This window comes from Taudactylus pleione, unplaced genomic scaffold, assembly GCF_031769625.1.
Source record: "Taudactylus pleione unplaced genomic scaffold, aTauple2 ptg000755l, whole genome shotgun sequence".
In the NCBI taxonomy this organism is placed as follows: Eukaryota; Metazoa; Chordata; class Amphibia; order Anura; family Myobatrachidae; genus Taudactylus; species Taudactylus pleione.
This window is the reverse complement of record NW_028285157.1, coordinates 1,632,314-1,660,160: the sequence shown is the minus strand read 5'-3', so window position 1 is coordinate 1,660,160 and position 27,847 is coordinate 1,632,314. Positions and strand designations below refer to the sequence as shown.

Here is a 27,847-nt window from a genome sequence, read left to right as displayed (position 1 = left end):
TCGTTAGCACAGATGCGCTCGGACCGGGTCGATGGCCCCCACAGAGCATGCGCACGACGGCGACGGCGCCGTCGTGCGCATGCGTGAGACCCGCTACGACCGACAGCGCCAGTCGTAGCAGATCTCGATCCAAAGGGGGCGAGCTGTCGATGTTGATTGACAGGTCGCCCCGTTTGGAAGGCGGGCCGGGGGGGTGACAGCCCAAACGGAGGCGTTCCCATGGGAATGCCTACCGTTTGGGGGCGGCCCCACCGACATTACTAGTGATGTCAGTGTGGAGCTTCCAGCTCAGACAGAGCCGAAAGCTCTCCGTGGATTACGACAAAGGAGACCCTACCCTAGGGTCTCGTCGTAAGCCCCGATGGTCGCGATGGTCTTGACCATCGTGACCATCACCTTAGGCGGTCGTAAGGCTGTGGGTGTTAACCCACAGCCTTACCACTGCAAAGGAGGACGTCTTGAAAATTCAAGACGTCCTCCCCTCATTCAGACCGACCGCACGCTCTGTGCGACCGGCTCTGAATGAGGTCCCTAGTGTGCCAAATATGATCGCATTATCGCTGCTAATTCAATTCCCCCCATATAATTCCTTCCCCTTAACAAGCCTAACTATTGACTTATTATCACCTACAATTTATCATTATCTCTCAACAACTGCAAATTACATTTGTAGCTCCACATTTGATAAACAGAGATTCTGTATTACAATGTATAGCCCCCACCTGCTACATTATATGAAAAAAGCCCACATTACAATAATAATATATAACATGTATTTGCATTCCTTGAACTGCAACATGGTTTGTCCAGGTGCAAAGTTATACCCCTTTTACACCAGAACTAAAACCCGGGTTATTGCAGGGTTAACCCGGGTAGCTCCTTGGTGTAAAAGGGGACAGGGTTGGATTTCCAGGTCGATTGACCCGGCAATCCAGCCCAGGTAATTTGCAGGGTTTAACAGGGGAATGACCCGTGAAACCCTGCAGTGTAAACGGCGCGATCCGGGTCACGATGACCTGGATCACGCCGCATGCCGACATCTCCACGCATCCACTTCCACACTGGAAGCGCTGGGTCACTGCAGACCCAACTCCGGTGTGAACGGTGCCTACTCAGGAATATCCTGGATCAGTGCCGGCTAAATTACGGGTCTGATCCGGCTTGGAACCCTGTTCCAGCCTGCGGGTCAGACCAGGATATTAGGTATAAAAGCGGTATAACATGCTATTTTTGCTTTGCTCCCAACTCAGAATCAGCTCAATAATGTCTGGAAATTGTCCTGCAACTTCCAGTGAGGATAATGCATCTAATACCACTGGGATTTGGAACATGGTTCCAAACTGGGTGAGACCCAGGACAGCCCCTTTCACATTGTGGCACCAACCCAGGTTATTCCCGGGTCGACGCCGTACACTCCACCCGTGTCCAGGGGAACTCTACAGGCGGCGCTTGAAGATTACATCATCTCCAAGCGCCAATATTCCCATGATGCTGGAAACGGGACCCCAGTCGAATAACCAAGGATACCTATTTCCCCTGAGCCCTACCAGGGTAGATCCAGGGTAAAACCCTGCTAGCTACAGGGTTGGATTCCTGGGACACTGGACCCAGGGTGACCCATTTCTACGACTAAAATTCCAGGGTTAATGCGCATTCACATGCAATAACCTGGGATTTTGAGGATAGTAGAAAAAGGGTATAATATGTCTAGGTAAAGCATTAGCATGGATATGAAACTGCAAGTGATACAAAATTTAGAAACTGGGGATCATCAGGTTAATGTCGGTGCCTCTATGAACATAGTTACATTGACAATCAGAAAAATTATAAAAAATGCAGATATAAAAGTTTCTGCAATGAAAACCACAAAGCTATTATCAATGTAGGTTACTTGTCAAGAATCCATTTGCTTGAAAAAATAGAAAAGAACCTTAATATATAACCAAACAAAGCAAAATGTGCAATTAAAATAGCTGTTAATTCATCACCACAACACTATGCTTCTTAACCACTTGCCTGGCATGGTCGTATCAGATACGACCATACCAGACTGGGCTTTACCTGACATGGTCGTATCTGATACGACCAGTCAGAAATGCCCACTGGGCGGCTGTGGGAAGCCAATCTTCCCGCAGCCGCCTATACCACAGGGACCTTCTGGTCCCTCTACACCCGCGGCTCCCCCTCCTTTGTGTCCTGATCACTGCTGGCCACAGTGATCGGGGATACGGCATCACCCCCTTTCTAGCGTGGTTGACATCCATGCTAGCAGCAGCCACGGCTTCTTTAGCCGCGGCTGCTGCTGAGTCCCGATCACTGTGGCCAGCAGTGATCAGGACGCCGGCATCACCCCCCGCAGCGCAGTTGCAGGGCAGCCTATACCTCACTGTAAGCTCAAAAGGAAGGTAGAAATCACATAACCTGCGCTTAGCTACCCATCAACCTGAGTATAATTCTCAGGCAGTTTACTGTTCACTGGGTCACAACCTTTATGTAGTATGATCTTCTAAAGGGGTATTTTCTCACATGTCATGGCATTATCCAGAAAGAGAATAAATTAGAAAGGTGCATATAGTGAAGCACAGTTTAATAAACATGTATAAGACATAACAGTGAAAATGACAATAAAATCACAAATATGTATTCCTCTATATGAGGTGATCTAGATGAATGCAGAATATGCAGCATATATTCTTTTGGGTGTATCCCACATGGACAATAGTTTGCAATTACCGGATGATCAGGTGAATGAGAGTATATTCAAGTCTCAGTGGAAGTCCCCTGGCTCTCCGCTGGGCACCGCTTAATTCCTCCTCTGATTCGGCTCTGCAAGGTGTGTGTCCATGAGTGGTAACCCGAGTGATACCAATGCGTTTCGACCCCGTATGCTGGGGTCTTTTTCAAGGTAGGCTTTCGGTGCTGCTTCAATGTTGACATTGTCCTTAAGTACTGACACTGTCCAACCACTGTGCCGCCGCCGCAGCTGATCCCTAAGTTAAGACTGACTACAATGTCCATGATCCTTTGCGGCAGCATGCACGTGTTTCCTCTAAATGTTACATCATATCCGGCATCCCCGAGACGTGGATAGAGTCCTCTTTCCAAATACAGAGAAGGGCAGTTTTCGTCTCCATGTGTCGTATCCGGTGTTATTCTCTGATGTTTCTTGTCGTTGTCATGGTTACATGTGCTGACTTACGATCATATTTTAAATCCCCGGTGACACAGATACCCTCATGATGTATCAGTCTTTATGGAAGTACATTCCTTGTATCAATCCTCAGTAAACAGAAATAGAGAAGACAATAAATTACAATCAATGAATTAAAAATATATCATAAGTAAAAAATGCAATTTAAAGAATGAAAGATATAAACATGCAATATAAAATGTAATAGTACAAAAATATTAAGAGGGTATGCAAAATAGTGCAAAGGATCAGAGAAACCATTTGACCTCAAAATCTAAGTTTAAGCCACCTGGATATAAATTCCTAGTTCAAAGATCAACTTCATTTCAGCTTTGGCTAACTGTGTAGCCAAATCTCTTCTTCTCCAATGGCCTTTTATATTCTGCAAGCCCATAAAGCATATAATACCATTTGGATCACTGTTATGGCATTTTTTAAAATGGCTTGAAAGGGCATGGGTTTCCAATCCTTTGTGAATATTGCGCAAATGTTCCCCAATCCGAACCTTTAGGGGTCTGGAAGTTCTGCCAATGTAAAAAAGATTACATTTGCATCCTATTGGGTAAATAACACTTTTGGTGTTACACGTAATAAAATCCCTAATGGGATAGAGTTTCCCATTGATATTTACTTCTATTATCTTATTGTTCCCATTCCCTTTAATCCCCCTGCACCCCAAACAAGCTCTGCAATGATAGAAACCTTTAGATAAAACCTTTCCTGTGTTTGCATCTTTAGGTAATGCACTGTTTACTATGCAGGAGCCTATATTGGGTGCTCTCCTATATATGCATTTTGGTACTTTTGGTAACTGGGGGCCAAGTATCCAATCTTTTTGCAATATTGTCCAATGCTTCCTTAATGATCTTTCCAACATTTTATATTGACTGCTATACGAAGTAATGAAAGCCCATTCGAGAGTTGGAGACATAGGACCTTATTCAGAGTCGGTCGCGAGCGCCGATGTGCTCGTAACCGACTCGATGGTTAGGGTTGCGCACGCGCAGCGGCCGCACTGCACATGCGCAAGCCCCGGAGCGACAGAGAAACTCTGTCTCTCCGGAGCTCGCTACCAATGGGGCGGCTGTCGATGTTGATCGACAGCTGCCCCCGTTTGGTAGGCGGGTCTGTAACCCACAGCTTAATGATCGACAAGGAGGCGGCCGTTCAGGATGCAAGCGGCCGCCCTTATTCAGGGCGTCCGCTTGCAACTAACAACCGCCTCTGAATGAGGTCCATAGTCTCTGTTTCTCTTATTTTGTTTCTCAGAAGATCATTTCTCTCTATTTGTCCTACTTGTTTAATGGTCCACTCAATATCATTGGTATCATATACAGATGCTATGAATTTTTGTTTCATTTCTGGCGGGACAACGCAAAAGGCTAAAAAGAAATTGTAGCCGCCCTGAGGTTATAAGATACAGGCAATGGAAATAAACAAAAAATCATAGCATCTGGATATGATACCAATGATATTGAGCGGACCATTAAAGATGTAGGACAAATAGAGAGAAATGATCTTCTGAGAAACAAAATAAGAGAAACAGAGACTAAGGGTCTGATTCAGAGCCGGACGCTCTGACAGAGCGCTCGCTCTGAATCAGGGCCGTCCTTCTTGTTTTTCAGAGCAGCCTCCTGGCCGCTCGCATAGCTGTGGGTGGCCACCCACAGCTATAGGGAGTGGCCAGGTAGATGGTCACGATGGTCAAGACCATCACGACCATCGGGCTTGAGACGAGACCTTTGTGGTAGGGTCTCGTTGCCGCAAGCCCCAGAGTGCTTTCGGCTCTAATGGAACGCCTCCATCTGGGTAGCCACTCCCCCGGCCCGCCCACCAAGGGGGCGTGCTGTCACTCAACATCGACAGCACACCCCCTTTGGTACGAGACTCGGAGCGACGGTTTGCCCGTCACTATCCGGGTCTCGCGCATGCCCACGATGGAGCCGGCTCCATCATGAGCATGTGCACTGGGCCACCATCGACCCGCTTGCGAGCGCATAGCGCTCGCGAGCGGGTCTGAATCAGGCCCTAAGTCCCCAACTCTCAAATGGGCTTTCATTACTTCATATAGCAGTCAATATAAAATGTTGGAAAAATCATTAAGGAAGCATTGGACAATATTGCAAAAAGATCCGATGCTTGGCCGCCACTTACCTAAAGTACCAAAATGCATATATAGGAGAGCACCCAATATATGCTCCCGCATAGTAAACAGTGCATTACCTAAAGATGCAAACACAGGAAAGGTTTTATCTAAAGGTTTCTATTATTGCAGAGCTTGTTTGGGGTGCGGGGGGATTAAAGGGAATGGGAACAATAAGATAATAAAAGTAAATATCAATGGGAAACTCTATCCCATTAGGGATTTTATTACGTGCAACACCAAAAGTTTTATTTACCCAATAGGATGCAAATGTAATCTTTTTTACATTGGCAGAACTTCCAGACCCCTAAAGGTTCGGATTGGGGAACATTTGCGCAATATTCACAAAGGATTGGAAACCCATGCCCTTTCAAGCCATTTTAAAAAATGCCATAACAGTGATCCAAATGGTATTATATGCTTTATTGGCTTGCAGAATATAAAAGGCCATTGGAGAAGAAGAGATTTGGCTACACAGTTAGCCAAAGCTGAAATGAAGATGATCTTTGAACTAGGAACTTTATATCCAGGTGGCTTAAACTTAGATTTTGAGGTCAAATGGTTTCTCTGATCCTTTGCACTATTTTGCATTATTTTGCACAGCCTCTTAATATTTTTGCACTATTACATTTTATATTGCATGTTTATATCTTTCACTCTTTAAGTTGCATTTTTTACTTATGATATATTTTTAATTCATTGATTGTAATTTATTGTCATCTCTATTTCTATTTACTGAGGATTGATACAAGGAAAGTACTTCCATAAATACTGATACATCATGAGGGCATCTGTGTCACCAGTGATTTAAAATATGATCGTAAGTCAGCACATGTAACCATGACAACGACAAAAAACATCAGAGAATAACACCGTATATGACACATCTAGACAAAGATGTCCCTTCTCTGTATTTGATAAGAGGACTCTATCCACGTCCCATGGATGCCGGATATGATGTAACATTTAGAGGAAACACATGCATGCTGCCGCAAAGGATCATGGACATTGTAGTCAGCCTTTACTTAGGGATCAGCTGCGATGGCGGCACAGTGGTTGGACAGTGTCAGTACTTAAGGACAATGTCAACATTGAAGCAGCACGAAAGCCTAACTTGAAAAAGACCCCAGCATACGGGGTCGAAACGCGTTGGTATCACTCGGGTTACCACTCATGGACACACACCTTGCAGAGCCGAATCAGAGGAGGAATTAAGCGGTGCCCAGCGGAGAGCCAGGAACTTCCACTGAGACTTGAATATACTCTCATTCACCTGATCATCCGGTAATTGCAAACTATTGTCCATGTGGGATACCCCCAAAATAATATATGCTGCATATTCTGCATTCCTCTAGATCACTTCATATAGAGGAATACATATTTGTGATTTTATTGTCATTTTCACTGTTATGTCTTATACATGTTTATTAAACTGTGCTTCACTATATGCACCTTTCTAATTTATTCTCTTTCTGGGTAATGCCATGACCTGTGAGAAAATACCCCTTTAAAAGATCATACTACATAAAGGTTGTGACCCAGTGAACGGTAAACTGCCTGAGAATTATACTCAGGTTGATGGGTAGCTAAGCGCAGGTTATGTGATTTCTACCTTCCTTTTGAACTCACTTGTTTATAGGTTTGGGATACCTATTTTAGTTATTCACTTACCTGCTGCATGGGCCTATTGCACACAGATTCACTTTCTTCACTCCTTTTTTATTACCTCACTGTTAGCAGCAGCCGTGACTCCTGGAAGCCAGTCGCGGCTACTGCTGTGTAAGGAGACTCCGGCCGGCAACATCCTCGTCTCCACGCGGCTGCAAGCAGGGCTGCCATCACCTCCACAGAATGCAGCAGCCGTGACTCATGAAAGCCGGCCGCGGCTGCTGCTGTGACCACCCGGCAGCACCCAGCATCACCTCCCCTGTTCAGGTGCTCTCTGTCAGGCAGCTGAGCTATCTCCCTCCTGGCCGGGGGTTACCCCACCTCCTTCTCATTCCTTCCGGCCAGGAGCTGCTCCGCCTCTTCTACCTCCCTTGTGCCCGATCTTTGCTGGCCACAGTGATCGGGCAGTAAAGACACACAGCAGATATTATATACATATATATATTTTACAGTATATATATATATTTATATATATATTATATATACACAGTCTATAACTATATATAAATATAGTGTGTGTGTGTGTATATATATATATATATATATATATATATATATATATATATATATATATATATATATATATATATATACAGTGTATGTGAAAATTAATATATATGTTTTGCCCTGCTGACAGGCACCGACGCTGCACATCGATGGCAGCCCCAACCGATGTTAAGGCAACATTGGTGGCTGCAGTCTCAAATAATCAATGAACATTTTTATCGATGGTTTCCCCATTGACCTTCGATGGTACACCTGTCAATAGCTACCATTACAGTATACCATAAAAGTGCTATTTTTATGGTATACCATGTTAAAAAATAAAAATAATAATATAGTTTTAGATAAGTTTTAAAAAAGATGTTCTTGACCTAATTCAATCGTAAAAAGAAACAACCATTTCTGAGCATTTTTTTGAAAAATAATTTGTCAGTTAAGTGGTTAATAATCTGTTATCAAACCCTCACCATGATCAAATCACTAAATCACCTCTTTCTCCTCATTACACACCCTTCCCACTGTTAATTATCACATCACTGCAGCCCTGCTTCACTATGGGTTCTATTCAGCAATGATTTTATTACATAACAAATGCGGAAATCATAATTTCCGCATTTTTTCTGTAAATCCCCTATTCACCAATGGGTTAATGGAGAAGATAACGCAATTATTTTCTCCATTAATTCCCATCACGCTGAATACCGCATTGTAGGGATCAGCCATTGAGGAAGACATATGAAGCTCAGAAGTGATATCAGCGCTGATACCGTTTCTCCCTGATGTATCATTGAGGGTTGAGCGGTAAATGACAGGGGCGCTATCGGCGCTGCTATCTACAAGATAGCTCAGTGGAGCTGGCCGGGACTGAGACACAGCACTTCAGCACTAGGCTGATGCGATGCGGTCTCTAGCGGGTAGCACTAGAGACCAATGAGATGTTCATACATCTCATCGGTGTATACACAGTTGCATAGACTGCATGTGTGTATTCCAATGAGCACACAATTCGGTGAATTAGCAGCTCCACCATTTTGTGAGTGACAGCAATCTAACTCTTTGATGGCATACCATATCTGTATTGCGCAAAGAACACATCCATTAAGGCGTCAGCCTTAATGATCATAATTTCATTGCTTTTTTAAGTTTGAGTGGCATAAATTCAGTAGGTTTTGTGACATTTTAGATCATGTCTAAGAAGCCTTAATGGGCCATGTGAAAATGTAAGGTTTATTGTCTATGGAATATAAATATATATATATTAGGGGTGTGCACCGGCCACTTTTCGTGTTTTGTGTTTTGGTTTTGGATCTGGATCTTTCTTCGTGTTTTGGATCTGGATTGGTTTTGCCAAAACCACCCTTCCGTGTTTTGGGTTCTGGGTTTTGTGTTTTGGATCTGTATTTTTTTGAAAAAAAGCATAAAAACAGCTAAAATCACAGAATTTGTAGGTTTTTCTGCTCCTATGCTATTATTAACCTCAATAACCTTAATTTCCACTCATTTCCAGTCTATTCTGAATACCTCACACCTCACAATAGTGTTTTTATGTCCAAAAGGTTGCACCGAGGTAGCTGGATGACTATGCTAAGCAACACGAGTGGGCGGCACAAACACGTGACACTGCAGTGGCAGACAGGATGGCATTGAAAAACTAGGCCCCAAACTGTACATAATGCAAAGAAAAAAAAGAGGTGCAAGATGGAATTGTCCTTGGGCCCTCCCAGCCACCCTTATGTTGTATAAATAGGACATGCACACTTTAACAAACCAATCATTTCAGCGCCAGGGTCTGCCACACAACTGTGGCTGAAATGATTGGTTCGTTTGGGCCCCCACAAAACAAGCTGGCAATTTATCTGTCCCTGCACAAACTGGCTCTACGGAGGCAAGATGTCATCCTCATCCTCCTCATCCACCGATTCCTCACCCTCTTCAGTGTGTACATCCTCATCCTCACAGAGTATTAATTCGTCCCTGCTGGAACCACAGGTCCCTCTGTACGTTCTGGAGGCTGGTCTCCCTGGAAGAGTTGATAATTCATTTTATGAACATCATCTTCTCCACATTTTGTGGAAGCAACCTCCTACGCCTTTCGCTGACATGGTTCCCGGCTGCACTAAACACTCTTTCGGAGTACACACTGGAGGGGGGGCAACTCAGGTAAAATAGAGCCAGTTTGTACAGGGACCTCCAAATTGCTTCTTTTTCCTGCCAGTACAGGTACGGACTGTCTGACATGCCTACTTGGATGCTGTCACCGATGTAATCCTTTAACAGACAGACGCACACGCTTGTCGCTGCTGCTTTGAGGATTCAAGTGCGGCTACAGCCCACACAATTCACAAAGACAGAAAAAAAAAAAGAATATTTTTATTGTTTGTGGAGCACACTTTGAGGGTTACACCACCCTTTAACAGACAGACGCACGCTTGTTGCTGCTGCTTTGAGGATGCAAGTGCGGCTACAGCCCACACATTTCACAAAGACCGAAAAAAAAAAACACTATTTTAATTGTTTGTGTAGCACACTTTGAGGGTGTCACCACCCTTTAACAGACAGACGCATGCTTGTCGCTGCTGCTTTAAGGATGCAGGTGCGGCTACAGCCCACACAATTCACAAAGACAGAAAAAAGAAGAATATTTTTATTGTTTGTGTAGCACACTTTGAGGGTGTCACCACCCTTTAACAGACAGATGCACGCTTGTCGCTGCTGCTTTGAGGATGCAAGTGCGGCTACATCGCACACAAGTCACAAACACATTAAAAAAAATAGTTTTTTATTTTTTGGAGCACTTTGAGAGTTACACCACCCTTTAACAGACAGACGCACGCTTGTCGCTGCTGCTTTAAGGATGCAGGTGGAATCTAGACGGGATTTGGAACCGAGGACACACTACCTCCATCAATTGTCTAAATCCCACTGCACTAATGTCGGATACCGGACGCACGTCTAACACCAACATAGCAGTCAAGGCCTCAGTTATACGTTTTGCTTCAGGATGACTGCTGTCGTACTTCATCCTCATCGCTAGGGACTGTTGGAGGGTCAATTGTTTAGTAAAAGTAGTGATGTTCCTACTTCCTCTCTGGGATGATGAACAACTCCCAGCAGCAGCAACAGCACTAGGAGGAAGTGGTTCTTGATCTTTCCCTATTTTATTTTTATCGGAGAAAGTTTGGTCCTCCATTTATGTTATATTGATATATATACGTGCGGCTAAAGCGCACAGAAACACAGAAAATATTTTTTTATTTTTGCTGGAGAGTAGTGCACTTTGTGGGTTACACCACCCTTTAAGAAATGAGCCAGCCGGCTCTTTACTTATGGGACACAGGCGCACGCTTGGCGCTGCTCCTTTGTTGATGCACGTGCAGCCACAGTGCACACAAGTCACAAACACAGCAAATATATATTTTTTTGGTTTGGAGTGTACTTTGGGGGTTACAGAACCCTTTAACGGTCAAGCCAGCCGGCCCTTTACTTATGACACAGGCGCACGCTTGGCACTACTTTGTTGATGCACGTGCGGCTACTGCGCACACAATTCACAAACACAGAAAATAATTTTTTTTTTGGTTTGGACTGGAGTGTACTTTCGGGGGTTACAGCACCCTTTAACAGTCTAGCCAGCCGGCCCTTTACTTATGACACAGGCGCACGCTTGGCACTACTTTGTTGATGCACGTGTGGCTACTGCGCACACAATTCACAAACACAGAAAATAATTTTTTTTTTGATTTGGACTGGACTGTACTTTCGGGGGTTACAGCACCCTTTAACGGTCAAGCCAGCCGGCCCTTTACTTATGACACAGGCGCACGCTTGGCACTACTTTGTTGATGCACGTGCGGCTACTGCGCACACAATTCACAAACACAGAAAATATATTATTTTTTTAGCACTTGGGGGGAGCACCCCTGATGGACAGAGCACCCCCTGGACAACACTACAGCACTCCTTTAGGACTGGGACACTGCACAGGACTTTGGAGTGGACACAGCCCCTATGGAGAACTGACTGCACAACACAGTCCAGCCAGCCCCTATGGACTTTGAAGTAGTGGACACAGCCCCTATTAACAACAGCAGCACAGCACAACACAGCCAGCCCCTATGGACTTTGAAGTAGTGGACAACAGCAGCACTACACTACACTACACTACACAGCCCTAACTCCCACCCTCCCTCTTCACTGTCCACAGCCGAGTGAGAAAATGGCGCAGACGCGGGTACCTTATATAGGATCCAAAACCCGCGAGACTCGGAAGGCGGGATGATGACGTTTTGCCTCGATTTCAGATCCGAGTCAGGCGGGAAAAGTCGAGCCTGACTCGGATTGGACTCGGATCGGGGGGGTTCGGATTTCAGAAATCCGAACCCGCTCACCCCTAATATATATATAATATATATTATATATATATATATATATATATATATATATATATATATATATACAGTGCTAAGGTAAAAGATAGGCTATATTTTTTCATTAACGGAAATGTCAGTGTTGTCCATAATGCTAAGTGCACCAATAGCTGCACCTGTTTTGCAACGTTTTGTAAAATGTAGTCATTTCTATCTGCACTTGGCTTACTATTCGCAAATCATGAAGTTCACATAAATACACTAGAAATGTTTGTTTGTTTTTTGCTTTAGAATGTTGTACTCTTGTCTCTGGTTATATACTGAGAATAATGTGTGACGATAATATCTATCTTCAAATTATGTAGCAGCCATCGTCTCATTTCCTTCCGACTTTAGCTAACCACATGTCATAACTGCTCTTTCAGCACAGCTTCCTGCTATCAGCAAGGTTTGCCTAATAAAATCTTCAGAAAGTATCTGCTTGTTATGCTTGGCTCCTGGAGATTAAATGAGGGCTATGCCAAACCTTGATAAGAATAAATGGTATACTCTGGGCAATTTAACATTTAATTGTGCAAACTAATTTTAAAGAAGAGATCAATGAAGCAGAAAAGCAGGAGACTATGTGCAAACAATTTATGACACATTTAAAATATATTACTCAGATTTTTTTTCTCTAGTATGGATGAAGCATATACTAAAAGTGACACGAAGGTGAAAAATATTGTTATCTTTGATTACTAGTGATGGCAGAAAGAGACCAATTATATGCAGTTATACATATATACAATAAATAATTATAATTATTTGATGGTTAGGAACAAAAGGTTGTGCATATACACTTTTCAAATGCTTGATTCAGTGTTCTGGTTTCTCATAATAAATCATTGCTTGTTTATAATTAACTAAAATATTATAGTAAACATTTGTGCCAAAAAGGAAATGATTAAAATATACTTAAATATTATCACTGTAAGAAAAAGCATAAATGAAGACTCTCAAAGACCTTGTAATTGGTGTGTATTCCGATATGAGCCTCTGTGGTGTTATTCATAACTCTGTGGTAAAAGCAATTAAGAAAGAATTATCCTTAGTGAGGTTGGAGTTATTGTGGTTGGAATTGGGCATACACTGAGATACCTATTTCAAAGGACTTACGGTTTACATTTCTTTCTGGACATTACCAAAATTGCCAGGAAGCCTTCTGCTTATGGTGATGCATGTACCATTGCTTCAGAACTGCTGATCTCCAGTTATGGCCCGTATTCAACTAGAGGCAAAAAGTCAGAAAAGTTAAGCCTGTCCGACTTTCCACCTCCTTCGCCTGTTTCAGAGGCAGAATCTTTTCCTGCGCATCCTAGTTTCTCACCTAATTCAATTCCAAAACAGGCTAAAGCGGAAAGTGGCGAATGTGGAACAGGCGAAAAGTACTGAATAGTTTGGGGGAATCAGTGTGTACCCCAAAATAAGATGCACTGACACTGGAATTCAGTACAGATGTGTACTATTAGCACTAATTAAGGTACTTTGTGTCATTAATTTGTGTTAAAAGCTTTATATCTGCTTATTTGTAATAGTGCTGAATAATGGTAGAAAACAGTTTTTTTTAGGAGAAAATAAATAGTCCTGTCAAATTTGGAGTACTTGAAAATGGGTGCAAACATATTTTGGTGTCTCTAAAGTGAACTTTTAAAAAATTTGAAAAACCACCACATGCACCTGCAATCCCAAAAATACTTGGCCCCTCTTTACAGCACACCAAGAACCCTATTTCGATAGTTTTTATAGCTGTCCACTTTTTACTTTTTCACCGAAAAAATTACATGCCTTTTTTGGGGTGTTCTGAGGTAATTTTTTATAACTTTTTTAGTTTATTTGTCCTTTGGGGGGCTGTCCCAAAGGTTCTGAGTAATTTTCCCCCGTTTACACCGTAAAATAATGATTTTGCACTTTTTTTTCACCTGCTATTCATAGGAGATACTTTTCCGCCTACTGTATTACAATGCGTTGACTTTCCGCTTAGGCAAAATCGTCCTGGAATTGAATATGGAGATACTTTGAAAACAGGCAGAAAGTCCAAATCCGCAGAAACTTATCTCTAAATGGCACTTTCGCCTCTAATTGAATCCGGCCCTATGAGTTTGACCAATGTTCTGTGCTGTTCTATAAATGCAGATCAGTCTTACTGGACCAATGCAAAAGCCATTATTTTCTCTTGGCAGAGTTGGTAATGCCAAAAGTTTCACTGTTTATGATGACATTGATGCAGCTGTGTTGAGAGATTACTTTACTTTGGCAGATTTCATCTATGTCCCAATAACAGAGTACACTTCTTGTGAACAAAGGCCCTCATTCAGACCCGGAAGCAAGTGGCCGTTCGTACGTTCGGCGTACGTACCAAAATATGTTAATTTAAGCGCTCGCTCGTAATTTCGAACGCAGCTAAACTTCCTCCCCAAAGTCTACCGACCCCTCCTCTAGCTAACGAGCGTGCCAAATAGCGAGCGTACATCCCCAATGTGGCTTGCAGGGAACGCACGCACAAGTACAAACCGGAAGTGGGCCTGTCAGATTCCGATTACCTGCTCGTTTATTCTGTCTACCTCCCTCAATCGTATCATGCCAATCAATATATCAATTAGCTTAATTGCTCGTCACAAGTTGTTTTTTTTTTTATTTTGACGTGCAATAAACTTTACTCTTGTCCGTGTTTGTGTTTACCCACAAAATACGTACGGCTTAAACATTCGCTTTTATTTGTCAAAATACATGTTTGAGGCAATTATCCATTTGTTTTCTGCGTTTTTACCCACGCATATTTTACTGGGTTCATTTCTTTATTTAAATTAGCTTCCGCATGTCACTGCATCAAGCCTATCATAACTCTCAATAGATTTGTGGCCCTGTCGAACACATGACTCATACACTAACCAATAGAATTGGTCCTGTTAATTACCCAAATACATTAGCCAATCAAATTTTTTTTCTGGTCTTTATTAAAATTGTTTTATTAAAAAGACACCATTGCCATAATGAGAGCCTCGGCATTCACCAGGCGCGAGCTCATGGTATTAACCGAGGTGATGGACAGGCGGATCACCAGCCAGCCTCCCCCCATCACCAATCGGGAAAAGCGTTCCGCATATGCGGAGGTACGTGGCCACCTGCGTTCCTTCGGATCGGTCAGCTGGAGCGCAGGTGGTCCGACCTGCAACGGCGGACGCCCCGCTTGCTGGCATGCTTTCGCATGCAGATAGCGGAAAGTAAGTTTATTTGACTTTGTTTTTCATGTTTATCTTTGTGGCCCTAACTGCGTGTGCATGTTTTCATGTATGGCCTATTTATTCTTTGTACTCATATCTGCATGTGCATGTTTTCATTTTTTGGGGTTCAACAATTAGCGTTTAACAAGGTGATGTTCTAAACTAACCTCAATTTGTTTTCCATCATTTAGGGGCAGAGCGAAGACTACGGCGTCATCGCCGTCAAAGACGGCGCTCTCGGCTCCTCTCCCCAACCCTCAGCCAAACATCCTCTCCCCAAAATACCCTAAATTCCCCCTCCTCCCCAGCCAGCCCAGACCCTGTCGCACATCCCTCTGTGCTACTTCCCCTCCATCCCAATTCCCCCTCCCCTCCAACCACCCCTCTCGTGACTACCCCCTCGCCGGAATCCGTCATCACCCCTCCCACCTCGTTGGGGAATTTGGCCACCTCCGAGGAGGATGAGGGAGTTGGTTCTGGGCCAGCCGTCATTCTGAACGGTATGTTTCCCTTTTATCCTTTTTTGTTGTTTAAAATGTTTTGATCTAATCCTGTGTCTGTGCCTTTTCCTTTTTTTGGTTTGTCAAAAGTTTGGGTATATCTCTGTTTGTCTTTACCTTTTACTGCTGATTTCCCCATACACATATCCCACATGGCAAAACAGTCTTTTTTTGTTGGTGTCCATTTTTGTGGCCTTTGGTTTTTTTGGTTAAATGTGCTTTTGGTCACACTATTGTCATTTTTGGATAGCTCTGTTTTGCTTGTTTTTTCTGGGTGTTTCTTAAATTATGTATTAAGCCCCACACTTTTCTAACCCACAGAGGACCAGAGGCATTTGGCGGACCTAGCCGGGTGCGTCCAAGTGATGCAGGGCCATGTGATCGGCCTGCTGGTGGTCCTTGATCGTATGGCAGGGATCCTGCATCCATAATTTTTTTTTTTTTATACCCAAATTATTTTTCATAATAAAGTTAAATTTATAGTTCAGTCTCATTCCTTGTCTCCAAATCTTAGATTGTTTACACTTACATAAGTAGACTCTTGCAGCAAGTATTTGCAACTAATGTCACTAAGATTGTGTGTTGTAGATTTTTAGAAAACAGGCACATGAAACAGCTAACAGTAACAATCGGCTTGGGGCATTTTTTGGTTTTACATTTTTTCAATTAGTACATTTTACATGTTCCAATTTTGGGGGCAACCTGCTTAGCCCGAGATTCCAAAGCATACTGATTCTACATAATACCTTTTGGTGTTGGTTTTGACCCAGAAAGCATATTTCAATTTTGAGCAAATTGCGACATTACAGGATTAACCCTTAAGCAATTTTAACGTGGGTGAACCTGGTTACACTTGCTTGCAATGTTCAAGAAAATTAGCAAAATTACAATCTCAAAAAATGTATTCAACACATAACTAAAAAACCAAAGTGTTGGCTCACAAACAATACACACAGTGATAACAAAATGTACAACCCATCAAACACCATATGAAAAAAGTAAAGAAAAATCAACAACTGGTTGACGAATGAGCATGCCAACATGATTCCACAAATGTGGCGTTGCAATATTGGGTCCAGAATATATATCCAATGTGTCCCCATGAAGGTTTGTTTTGGGTAGCAGGAAGTAGTCATCGTTTCAGTCCCAAAGATTATGAAATCAAACAGAAGATGGGAAATAATAAACAAATTAATTAGATGGTCTCCCAAAATCCTTACCACATTGTGTCAAAGAACTTCTTTTGTGCCAATAATTACCTAAAATATCTGGCCACCACATCATCGCATATTGCCCCCCCACATACTGACCTCCGACCAACCTCGGGGGGGCCATCCTCAGGCAAGGCATCCTCTGGCTGCATTGGGACACCACTCCTTATGGCGATGTTGTGAAATATCCCACACAGGACCACAATTTTTTAAACCATATCCGGCAAATACATGAGCTCGCCACCAGAGCGGTGGAGGCATCTGAATCGGTATTTTAAAAGGCCAATACAGCGCTCCACCACTTGCCTGGTGGCTGTAAATGCGGAATTAAAATCACTTTGTGGCCCTGGTGTGGGAGCCAAATAAGGAGTGAGCAATCAGGGCGTGCAAGGGTAGCCACTGTCTCCTGTGAAAAAGAAGTGACAACATCAGGATCACTGTGTATCAAGCTTAACATTGTTATGTACTAAAGGTCTCCACTTACCCAGAAGCCACGCATCACCAGCTTGTAGGTTGTCTAATTTTTGCCATATCCCTGATTGCCGGATGACGAATGAGTCATGTGCACTCCCGGGTAATTTTGCATTCAGGGACAGGATCTGGAGGGAGGCATCACATACCACCATTACATTCAGGGAGTGATAGTGTTTGCGGTTCCTAAAAATGGCCTCCAGCCGTGCTGGAGGCAGAAGTGGTATGTCAGTACCATCCACAACCCCTATGATGTGTGGGAAGCCAGCTATTTGGTAAAAATTGGCCTTGGCCACACTAAGGGCACCCATATCCAAAGGCATTTGAATAAAATGATAGAGGTGCTTGAAAAGGGCCTCCATCACTGCCCTCAGGATCCTGGAAAAGGAGGATTGGGAGATTCCCGCAACTATTCCCACCGTGGTTTAAAACGATCCTGAGGCACAGATATGTAACACCGCCATAAATTGCGTAAGTGGTGGTATTGCTGTAGGACTGTCAATTTGCCGCTCAAGATCACTCTCTATTAATGAGAGAGTGTCTATGATGATTTGGGGTGGAAGACGGTAGCGTCTTAACACCTCATCATCGGGCATTCCAAAAAGGGTGACACGTGTTCGATATATCTGGGGCCTTGCACGCCTACGATGCCTACGCCTGGGACGAGATTGAGGTTGGTCAGGGTTCCGGGAGCATGGCCACAACAATCCGACCAAGATCAACCTGAAATGGCAAGAATTGAATGTAAAATTGAAAAAATACTTATCTTTACGTTACAATCCAATGATGCTTACATGCCGGGGTATTGTCATGGTTTACCAAGCCTAAAATTTTAAAAAAAAAAACAATGCAAAAATTTAGGGTGGCCATTTAGGATTCTAAATTGGGTACAATACAAAACATAAAAGGGGATAAACACACATTTTGCCAAAGAGCAAAACGACAGTGCGCAGACTACCACAATTTGGGCCCCAAAGTATAAAAAAATTGCTAACGGTAAATCTCAACCAATTTAACTACAGAAAATAACCAGCCATAAATAAGCTAATTAGTTCGCAAGTACAATACAGAAAATAACCAGCCAAAAATGCGCTAATTAGTTCGCAATTACAATACAGAAAATAACTAGACAAAAATGCGCTAATTAGTTCGCAATTACAATACAGAAAATAACCAGAGAAAAATGCACTAATTAGTTCGCAATTACAATACAGAAAATAACCAGCCAAAAATGCGCTAATTAGTTCGCAATTACAATACAGAAAATAACCAGACAAAAATGTGCTAATTAGTTCGCAATTACAATACAGAAAATAACCAGCTAAAAATGCGCTAATTAGTTCGCAATTACAATACAGAAAATAACCAGACAAAAATGCGCTAATTAGTTCGCAATTACAATACAGAAAATAACCAGACAAAAATGCGCTAATTAGTTCGCAATTACAATACAGAAAATAACCAGACAAAAATGCGCTAATTAGTTTGCAATTACAATACAGAAAATAACCAGACAAAAATGCGCTAATTAGTTCGCAATTACAATACAGAAAATAACCAGACAAAAATGCGCTAATTAGTTCGCAATTACAATACAGAAAATAACCAGACAAAAATGCGCTAATTAGTTCGCAATTACAATACAGAAAATAACCAGACAAAAATGCGCTAATTAGTTCAGACATTTAGGAATCACAAAACCAAAGGTAAAAACTGTAAGGTTAAACAAAGTTGCATTAAAAAAAACATGAACATTTAATAAACAAGTGAAAAAACAAATTACCAATAGAGGATATATAAGTCACCGGATATAAAGGTCGTTGGGGCAGAGCCAAAAGAAACCTACCAAAGGAGAATTGTTAAAGAAATTAGAGAACAAAAATTATCAAAAAGAAGGATACACAAAGTGAACAAAAGGAAGACGGCCAAAAACTTACCCAAAAAAGACAAGACAAATAAAAGAACCACACCAAAAAAAGCGAACGGAAAGATAAACTCCAAAAAAACACACAGAAAAAAACGCCAAACACCGCCAAATACAATTCCCGCCAGCAATCCACTCCGACCAACGTAAGCTCCAACAACCAACACCCGCCACCTCGACTCGAGACGGCCAAAGCCATAAATAGTTTTTATTTTCCCGCTCAAATTAAGGAGGGATCATAGGAACGCCTACTAGTGACATGTCTTCTACCTTGACTATGTGTGATATGGTCTCCATTCACAGAATGGTGGAGGACTATTGCAAAGATAACATCCTAATAGACATGTCAGACAGTCCCTTTCAGTACTGGCAGGAAAAAAATGGCAATTTGGAGTCCCATACACAAACTGTCTTTGCATTACTTAAGTTGCCCACCCTCCAGTGTGTACTCCAAAAGAGTTTTCAGTGCAGCTGGCAACCTTGTCAGTGATCAGCATAGGAGGTTACTTCCTCAAAATGTGGAAAAGATGATGTTCATTAAAATTAATTACAAATTCCACGAGGAAGACCTCGACCAACAATTACATAAAAAAATGACAGAGGCGCCTATGTTGGAATCCAGCAGGGATGAATTGATATTGTGCAAAGAAGAGGATGTACACACTGATGAGGATGAGGATGATGACAACTTGTAATGTAAAGCCAGTTTGTGTATGGGATTATTTTCTTTTCCATGTCCAAAGCACATTGGCAACTTGTTTTATGGGGGTCCAAACAAACCAATCATTTCAGCCACAATTGGCAGTCCTTGTCGCTGAAATGATTGGTTTGTTAAACTGTCCTGTTGTGTATACAACATAAGGGTGGGTGGGAGGGCCTAAGGACTATTCCATCTTGCACCTTTTTCCATTCCATTATGTGCTGAGTGGGGCATTGCTGCCTGACATTTTAAATTAATGTTATGGTTGGTTTATGAACCAATGATTTTTTATTATTAATTTATGAACAGCTAGGGGCTTCAACCAATGAATTGTTTTTTAATTAATTTATGATCACTTTAACAGCCAGGGGCTGCAACCAATGAATTGTTTTTTAATTAATTTATGATCAATTTTAACAGCCAGGTGCTACAACCAATGAATTGTTTTTTAATTAATTTATGATCAATTTAACAGCCAGGGGCTGCAACCAATGAATTGTTTTTTTAATTAATTTATTATCAATTTAACAGCCAGGGGCTGCAACCAATTAATTGTTTTTTAATTAATTTATCAATTTAACAGCCAGAGGCTGCAACCAATGAATTGTTTTTTAATTAATTTATTATCAATTTTACACCTGGCTATCACTGTCATTGGTGTAGCTGTGTAAGGGTGCTATGCTCCTGTCTGTCTAGGGGCTGCTGCCCAAAATAATAAATAAACTATTTTTTTTATGTGTGTGTGTCAGCCACACCTGTCATCAGCATAGCTGTGCAGGGGTGCTCTGCTGCTGTCTGGCAAGGGGCTGCATGAATATTGCAATGAAAACTTTTTTTTATAGTTATTGGGTTACAAAAAGTTTATTTTGTTTTAATCTTAAAAATAGCAGAAATTTTATTCTAACCGCTTATAATGTTATATGCTCTAAAACACTAAAGCCTATATATATAATATTTGTAAATGAACTAAAGCCTAATTCTACACAATCACACTGAATGACTGTTTCATGGGCGCTCCCCCCTGCTAGTAGACTAAAATCTGAACTCTGGATATATCAGAAGAAAATATATAAACAACTTTATTTAGCAAATATAATTCATTAAACACATAAAATACAATCATAAATGATAATAAAATCTTCAAATGATAATATTATTGTCCAACCTATTAAAAGACCTCCCAATGTGCATGTAAACAAGAGGAAACAATCACATGAGGGTAGAAAACACTTTCAAAAGCAATGTTATATTCAATAGAAGGACAAATTTCCATATGGATAAAAGCACTTTCCTTTTGCAAACAATGTCAATAGTGAATACACCTTATGAATAAAGTGCCAGTGCTTGTCAAGTAGATAATAATCAATAGGATTCCTACCATCAGAGAAAGTATGGGGCCCCTTAACCCCCCCGGACCTAGGAACTCCGGAAGGCTGAATAAGAGGAAGGATGTTCTGGGCTCCAAAGCTTGTACTTGATGGCTCCAATCCTCAGTCACTGCCGCCAACGTGTTTTGACCGTCTCCTGGGGTCTTTATCAAGGCTTAACTTACCTGTGACTGAGATGGGTTTAAATACCCTCCAAATAGCTCACTTCCTGTTTGGGTTATCCCCACTGGAAATGGTATCAAGGCACATAAATATAAAATATGTGTTGCTATGATGTCTCTCTATATGTGGTGTCCTGTATGGGCCCCATGTGGAAGACAAATACATATTGTGTTTATATAAAAACAATATGAATATAAATGGATCAAAACAAAGCAGTAAACCGGAAGTGACCTCACTTCCGGTGACCGCACTAGTCCGTTCCTGAAAAGATCCCCTATCGTATCTTCTTGTGGATCTCCATGGTGATGAGGAAAACAACTTATCTTCCCTGAGTGGGACTCCTCACATCTTGTTTATTGCCGCCCAACCGGAGATGACGTGCACTTCTGATCACGTGGTCCCGTTGCTTGCCGAACTTCCGGTGTCCACCAGAAGTGACGTTATGTCCTTTTCTACATAGATGGATCACCATGTTGTTTATGGGCAAGTGGTAATTTGATGATGATCCATCACGTGGTTCGTCACCTGCGGGACTCTCAAATTCTGCTGGGGCTCCAATCGGTTATCAACCATTTTGTTTATGGGCAAGCTTGTGGGAAAAAAAATTCCTTCCATGTATGTATAGTTCCAATTTGTCATGTAAAAGAAAAGAAAAAAATAGTAATATAATATTGCTGGTAATAATTATGAGAAATAATAGACATATAAATATCTGAGTCCTTAATCAATAAAAACATAAATTGATAAATATAAAATAAAGAGCCCTCTAAGACTTCTTATATGACTAATATAACCAGATGGAATGATAAACAATAAAGATATATATAACTCATTCTATAAACTCCAGCTGGAATTAATGGGAAATGATGATAACGGATATGGATTTAAACCCCATAGACTAAAGGAACCATTTTAGTTCAAAGTCAGCATTGAGGCCACCCGGTGTCAGCATTTTTAGATTAAATATCCAGCGCATTTCAGCTTTTGCCAATTTTTCATCTATATTTTTCTGTCTCCAATTTGGTCTGATGTTTTCAATCCCAGTGAAATATTTCATCCCTTCCAATGAACAATTATGAACTTTCTTAAAATGTTCAGGTATTGAGTGTGGTGCTGTATGCGTCTTTAGTGGTCTTGTAGTTTTTCCCACATATCTGAGGCCACACTTGCATTCCAATAAATAGATTACATTGCTGGCGTTACATGTAACAAATTGATTTATCTTATATGTTCTATCATTGCTATTGAATTCTTCAGTTTTTGTTCCTTCTCCTTTTATTGAGCGACACGCTATACAAAGTTCACATCTATGGAAACCGTTCATCCTTACGAGAGATCTATTGTTTTCATCAGAGGAACTCTTCACCAACTTATTCTTTAAATTTGGTGCTTTCCGATAGATAAAAGAAGGATTTAACGGAAGAATATCTTTAAGAACCGGGTCACTGCGTAAGATGTTCCAATGTTTCTTTACTATTCTTTCTACATCTTTATGTTTACTGCTGTATTGTGTAAAGAATGCCCGTTCAGCTTTTTTATCTTTCCTTTGATTTCTTAATTTGAGTATAAGGAGATCTTTCCTTCTTGTTTGGAGAGCTAATTCCTCTGCCTTTTTTAATAGATTTGGTTCATACCCACTTTGTAGAAACTGCTTCTCCATGATTTTAACCTGTTCCTTAAATATTTCATTTTCCATACAATTACGTCTCAGTCTTATGTACTGGCTTCTCGGAATTCCTTCGAGCCACTTTTTATGATGTTCACTTTTAGTATGGATGTATGTATTGGAATCCGTGGGTTTCTGATAACCTTTAGTGTGGATTTGAGTATCTTTAATATAGATTTCCAAATCTAAAAAGTGAATAGACTTATTGCTGGAAGTAAAAGTTAAGGAAATATTACAATTGCTGGTATTTAAATCATCCATAAAAAGTTTAAGATTCTCCTCCGTCCCTTTCCAAATAAAAATGATATCATCTATATATCTGAACCACCGGACCAAGTTCACCCCATAGGTACTTTCATGTAACTTCTTAGTTTCCCAATGCACCATAAACAGATTGGCGTAGCTTGGGGTGAACTTGGTCCCTATGGTGGTTCCTTGTTTTTGAAGATAAAAATCACCTTTAATAAATAAATAATTATTCCTTAAAAAAAATCAATACTTTCCAGAATAAAATTCTTAAAATCCTCCGTCATATTTGTATTGGATAAAAAATGTGAAATGGCTTCTTTCCCTTGCTCATGATCAATAATAGTATACAAAGATGTAACATCCACCGTGACTAAAAACATATTTTCTTTTTCCCATGTGATTTCTTCCAGTTTTTTTAAAATGTCCATAGTGTCTCTTAAGTATGAATCATTCTTTTTTTACTAAAGGCTGTAAGTGATAGTCTATAAATGATGAAAGATTGGATGTGAGACTATCTACCCCAGATATAATTGGTCTCCCAGGGGGGTTATCTGGATTTTTGTGGACTTTTGGAAGGACGTAGATCACTGGAGTTGAAGGATTTTCTTTCTTTAGGTAGCTATATACGTCCTCACTGATAGTTCCTTTCTTTACATACCGGTCTAGCATTTTTTCCATTTCTTTCTTTATTTTACTCGTGGGATCGCTCCTAAGTTTTTGGTATGTTTTGCTATCTTGAAGTTGTCTAGTGATTTCTCCCTCATATTTATCTTTATCCATGATCACCACACCTCCACCTTTATCAGCAGGTTTCACTATGATGTTCTTATCATCCTTAAGTGTTTTAATCGCTTTTCTTTCTTTCCACGTCAAGTTCTTTTTATCCTTCTGTTTTTTATCTTTACAATTTTTCTCAAGTTCTTCCTGTACCAATTGTGAAAAGGTCTCAATGAAGTTCCCCTTCATATGGGTGGGGAAAAATGTGATTTATTTTTAAATCTCAGTATCTCCCCCTCTAATGATGTAGTTGGTATCTCTTCTCCATCTTCTCCAATCTTTTTCCCAGACTCTTTCTCCTTTTTCTAAAAAAAATTTTTAAAGTAACTTTCCTGACAAACTTCTGTAGATCTATATATGTTTCAAATGGATTAGTCTCATGGGTGGGGGCAAACTTGAGTCCTTTCTTTAATAGTCCTTCCTCCTTTTTATCTAGGACTTTAGAACTTAAGTTAAAGATTTTTGTTCCTTCTATCTTGGAATTAATTATAGGGGGTACGGAAGTTGTATTATTAGAGATCTTTTTTAATTTTGCTCTTTTCTTCCTTTTGATTTTATTATCTTTTCCCCCTTTTCTGCCTCATCTCCTTCTATAATAATTTTGGTCAGAATCTTCTATACCCTCGATTTGAATAACTAGAGAGAATATCATCTTGTAGAAAATCGTATCTATTTTTCAATGGTATGGGTTTCTCCCATTTATAATTGTTCCTCCCTTTGTTTGTCCAAAAACATTTAGGTCTTTGCCACTCTGAAGGTCCTGGATTTTCTCTATCTATAAATTTATGTCTCCTTTCCTGTCCATATCTATCATTCAATTCTTGTGTATTTCTATATTTTTTCCTTTCCTGATGATGTAGATTGTCTTCATTTCTATCTCTCCAGTCATGGTTTCTATATTGTCTGGGCGTTTTCTCTCTTATACTTAATTCCTCCCTACTTTTCTTCTTTTTATTTTTTTCTTTTATTGGGTTCAACAAGTTCTGATCTGTCAGAAGCTTTATTTGTTTTTTTCTGAATTAATTTTCTTGTATTCTTTTGAATGTTGTTTTCTAATCTTTCCTCCAAAATTACAAACTCCTCGTCATTTTGAAATGGTTTCACTAAAGTCTGTAGAACCTCAATTTCATTGTTAATACTTCTTAATTTTTCTCTTCTCTCTTTGAGGATGAGCTCCATAAGAGAGAAGGAACAAGCCCGTAAAATATTATTCCATTCTTCAAAAAAACGGGTACTAGTGTCTCCGAAAGAGGGTAATTTATTGATATTTAATCCCTTTGAAATTAATTGTTCGGCTTGGTACTTTTCTAGTGTCACTACCTCCCACCAGATATTGTTCTCTTTTATAAGCCATGTCTCCAATCTTTTCATGGCTGTTTCCAGATTTTCATCTCTAAGCTCCATATTTGTTATGCATTCATCAATTGCATCTTTTACTAACAGTCATCTACTTTCTAAATGGGTGAACATACTGGTGCTGCCTTCACTAATCCTTGGTGAATATAGAAATCAAATAAAACAATTATATGGATAAGTGAAAAAGGCGCTCCTGGTAATATAGAAATTAAATAGATATTCTTTAGCAGCCTCTTCACCTGAGGTGTAAAACTACACAATCACACTGAATGAATGGTTCATGGGCGCTCCCCCCTGCTAGTAGACTAAAATATGAACTCTGGATATATCAGAAGAAAATATATAAACAACTTTATTTAGCAAATATAATTCATAAAATTATTTATGAATTATATTTGCTAAATAAAGTTCTATATCCCCAGGAGCGCCTTTTTCACTTATCCATATATTTGTTTTAAAGCCTAATTCTGCCAAAAGAGAGACTGACACCACAGCTAAACATAAGAGTCACCTTCTGGATGTGAATTGTCTCATTTGCATGGGGAAAACACAACCCTCAGATGAGATGGATCTCAACCAGTGGACAACATTGAAATCACCATTAAAAAGTCACAATGGAAGACTACAGTGTGGATAATCTTTCTTCACAGTCAGGAGAGGCCTCAGAGAACATGAAAAAAGATGCTCTAGTTGCTGAACTTCAAGAAATTTCTCCATCATGTTCTGCAGTATGGAAAGGCTTCATTCATATGTTTTCTATAAAGCAGTTCAATGTTACAGCCTTCCAAGTGTCTGGTAATTCCTGGCAAAGATGGGTGTTATAGATAGCCAAAGATTATTTTACAAGCAAAGGATTCATCTGTCCGGAATCTGTCTGGGAATTCATGGATCGTATTTGGCCTGAATGCACTAAGACATCCAATGATTCTGTCACTGTGTTCTGTAGCCCACTAGTTTATTCCTACCTAAATGGCAAACTGAAATACGGAATAGTAAGCACAGACAACATGGAGGCCTTTGTTATTCCGCTGCCTGCATGCCAACCAATACCTCCCAGACTACACCCACTTGGGGGACCAGGTCTTGATAATGACCATCCCCATCTGTTGCTTGGCCTTCTTCCATCCATGCTGGACTTACTGTCCAAACTGGGTAAGCAGGGTACAGATAGAGGATCTAGATGTCCCCAATTAATTTTTTTTCTTCTATCATAGATGATGTGGAGAGAATAAGAGCTTCAAATGTTGGACTTGGAACAGGGGCTCCCACCTATTTGGCTTCCGTCCAGAGAACAAAGCTCTGTTCCTCAGGAACTGTCTATGCCTGAGCTGATAGGTAGGTAGTCTCTGTCTGTTGGTAAACACCCTTCAGGAGATGGAAACCCATAATAATAAAAACTATAATTAATGTGTCTACTGATATAACCAGCCTGATCCCTTAACAGCAACATACTCCATATGGCCAACTCATAACATGACACCCAGTTTGCAGCCTCCTCAAGTTATGACACTAATTCAGTCGCCATGGTTGCTCCAGTCCAAGAATAAGTGGACAATGGGAACAATGGCAATTTGAAGGCCACTAATTAACTTTTTTTTTTTTATGTCCATTTACAGGTTGGAAAAATTCCATTACAGAACAGAAGATTTATTTTTGGAAAGCACGCTTCCTGGTCCCCTTCAGGGATGAAAAAAAAATGCCAGCAAGCAGGCATGGCGCAGCCGCACAACGTAAAACCTTAGGTCAGAAATGTTGCATTTGCTGCTCAGTTCCACTTGTTCACAATATATCTCATATGGTTAAGTGGACAGTGGGAACAATGGCAGTTTGAACTAACTATGTTTTTTTTTCTGTCCCTCTACAGGTTCGGAAATGCCAGTTTATAGAAGATTGGTAAAGCATTATTTAAGTCATTTGTTTATTTATTTTTGGAAAGCACACTTCCTGGTCAGCTTTTGAGCTGTGAGGTGGTCAAAATTGACTGGAAACGAGTGGAAATAAATGTTATTGAGGTTATTAATACTGTAGGAACAAAAAAAGGCCCATTTTATGTGATTTTAGCTGTTTTTTTTATTTTTTAAGAAAAAATCCAGATCCAAAACCAAAACCAAAACACGGAGGTGAGGTTTTGGCAAAACCAATCCAGATCCAAAACCAGGGGAGATCCAGATTCAAAACCAAAACCAAAATACGGGGGTCGACACACATCTCATAATAATATAAATTATTGTGGCAGAAAACTGAAACTCAGACACAAAACATGGTTTTTAAGAGAAATCATTCACTAAAATGAAAGTAATCAAACTCA

General features: G+C 40.7%; 1 protein-coding gene and 1 long non-coding RNA gene across 3 annotated transcripts in view; one reads left to right on the top strand and one right to left on the bottom strand.

The window, feature by feature from the left end:
* LOC148477053 (uncharacterized) overlaps positions 1-7,270 on the bottom strand; it is a 67,985-nt gene extending 60,715 nt beyond the window's left edge. Inside the window, exon 1 of one of the 2 annotated variants that reach the window (XM_088457301.1) lies at positions 7,060-7,270. In XM_088457301.1, coding sequence (XP_088313427.1) covers positions 7,060-7,137 — 78 coding nt within the window. In that variant the 5' untranslated portion in view covers positions 7,138-7,270. Of the gene's footprint in view, positions 1-7,004 lie in introns of both variants that reach the window. The other variant, XM_088457303.1, reaches the window with a different exon arrangement.
* On the top strand, positions 6,375-16,073 carry LOC148477052 (uncharacterized). Its single transcript, XR_015872563.1, has 3 exons — positions 6,375-6,617; positions 15,327-15,635; positions 15,957-16,073. It is a non-coding gene; the product is annotated as an uncharacterized LOC148477052 (long non-coding RNA).
* Positions 16,074-27,847: the final 11,774 nt, after the last annotated feature.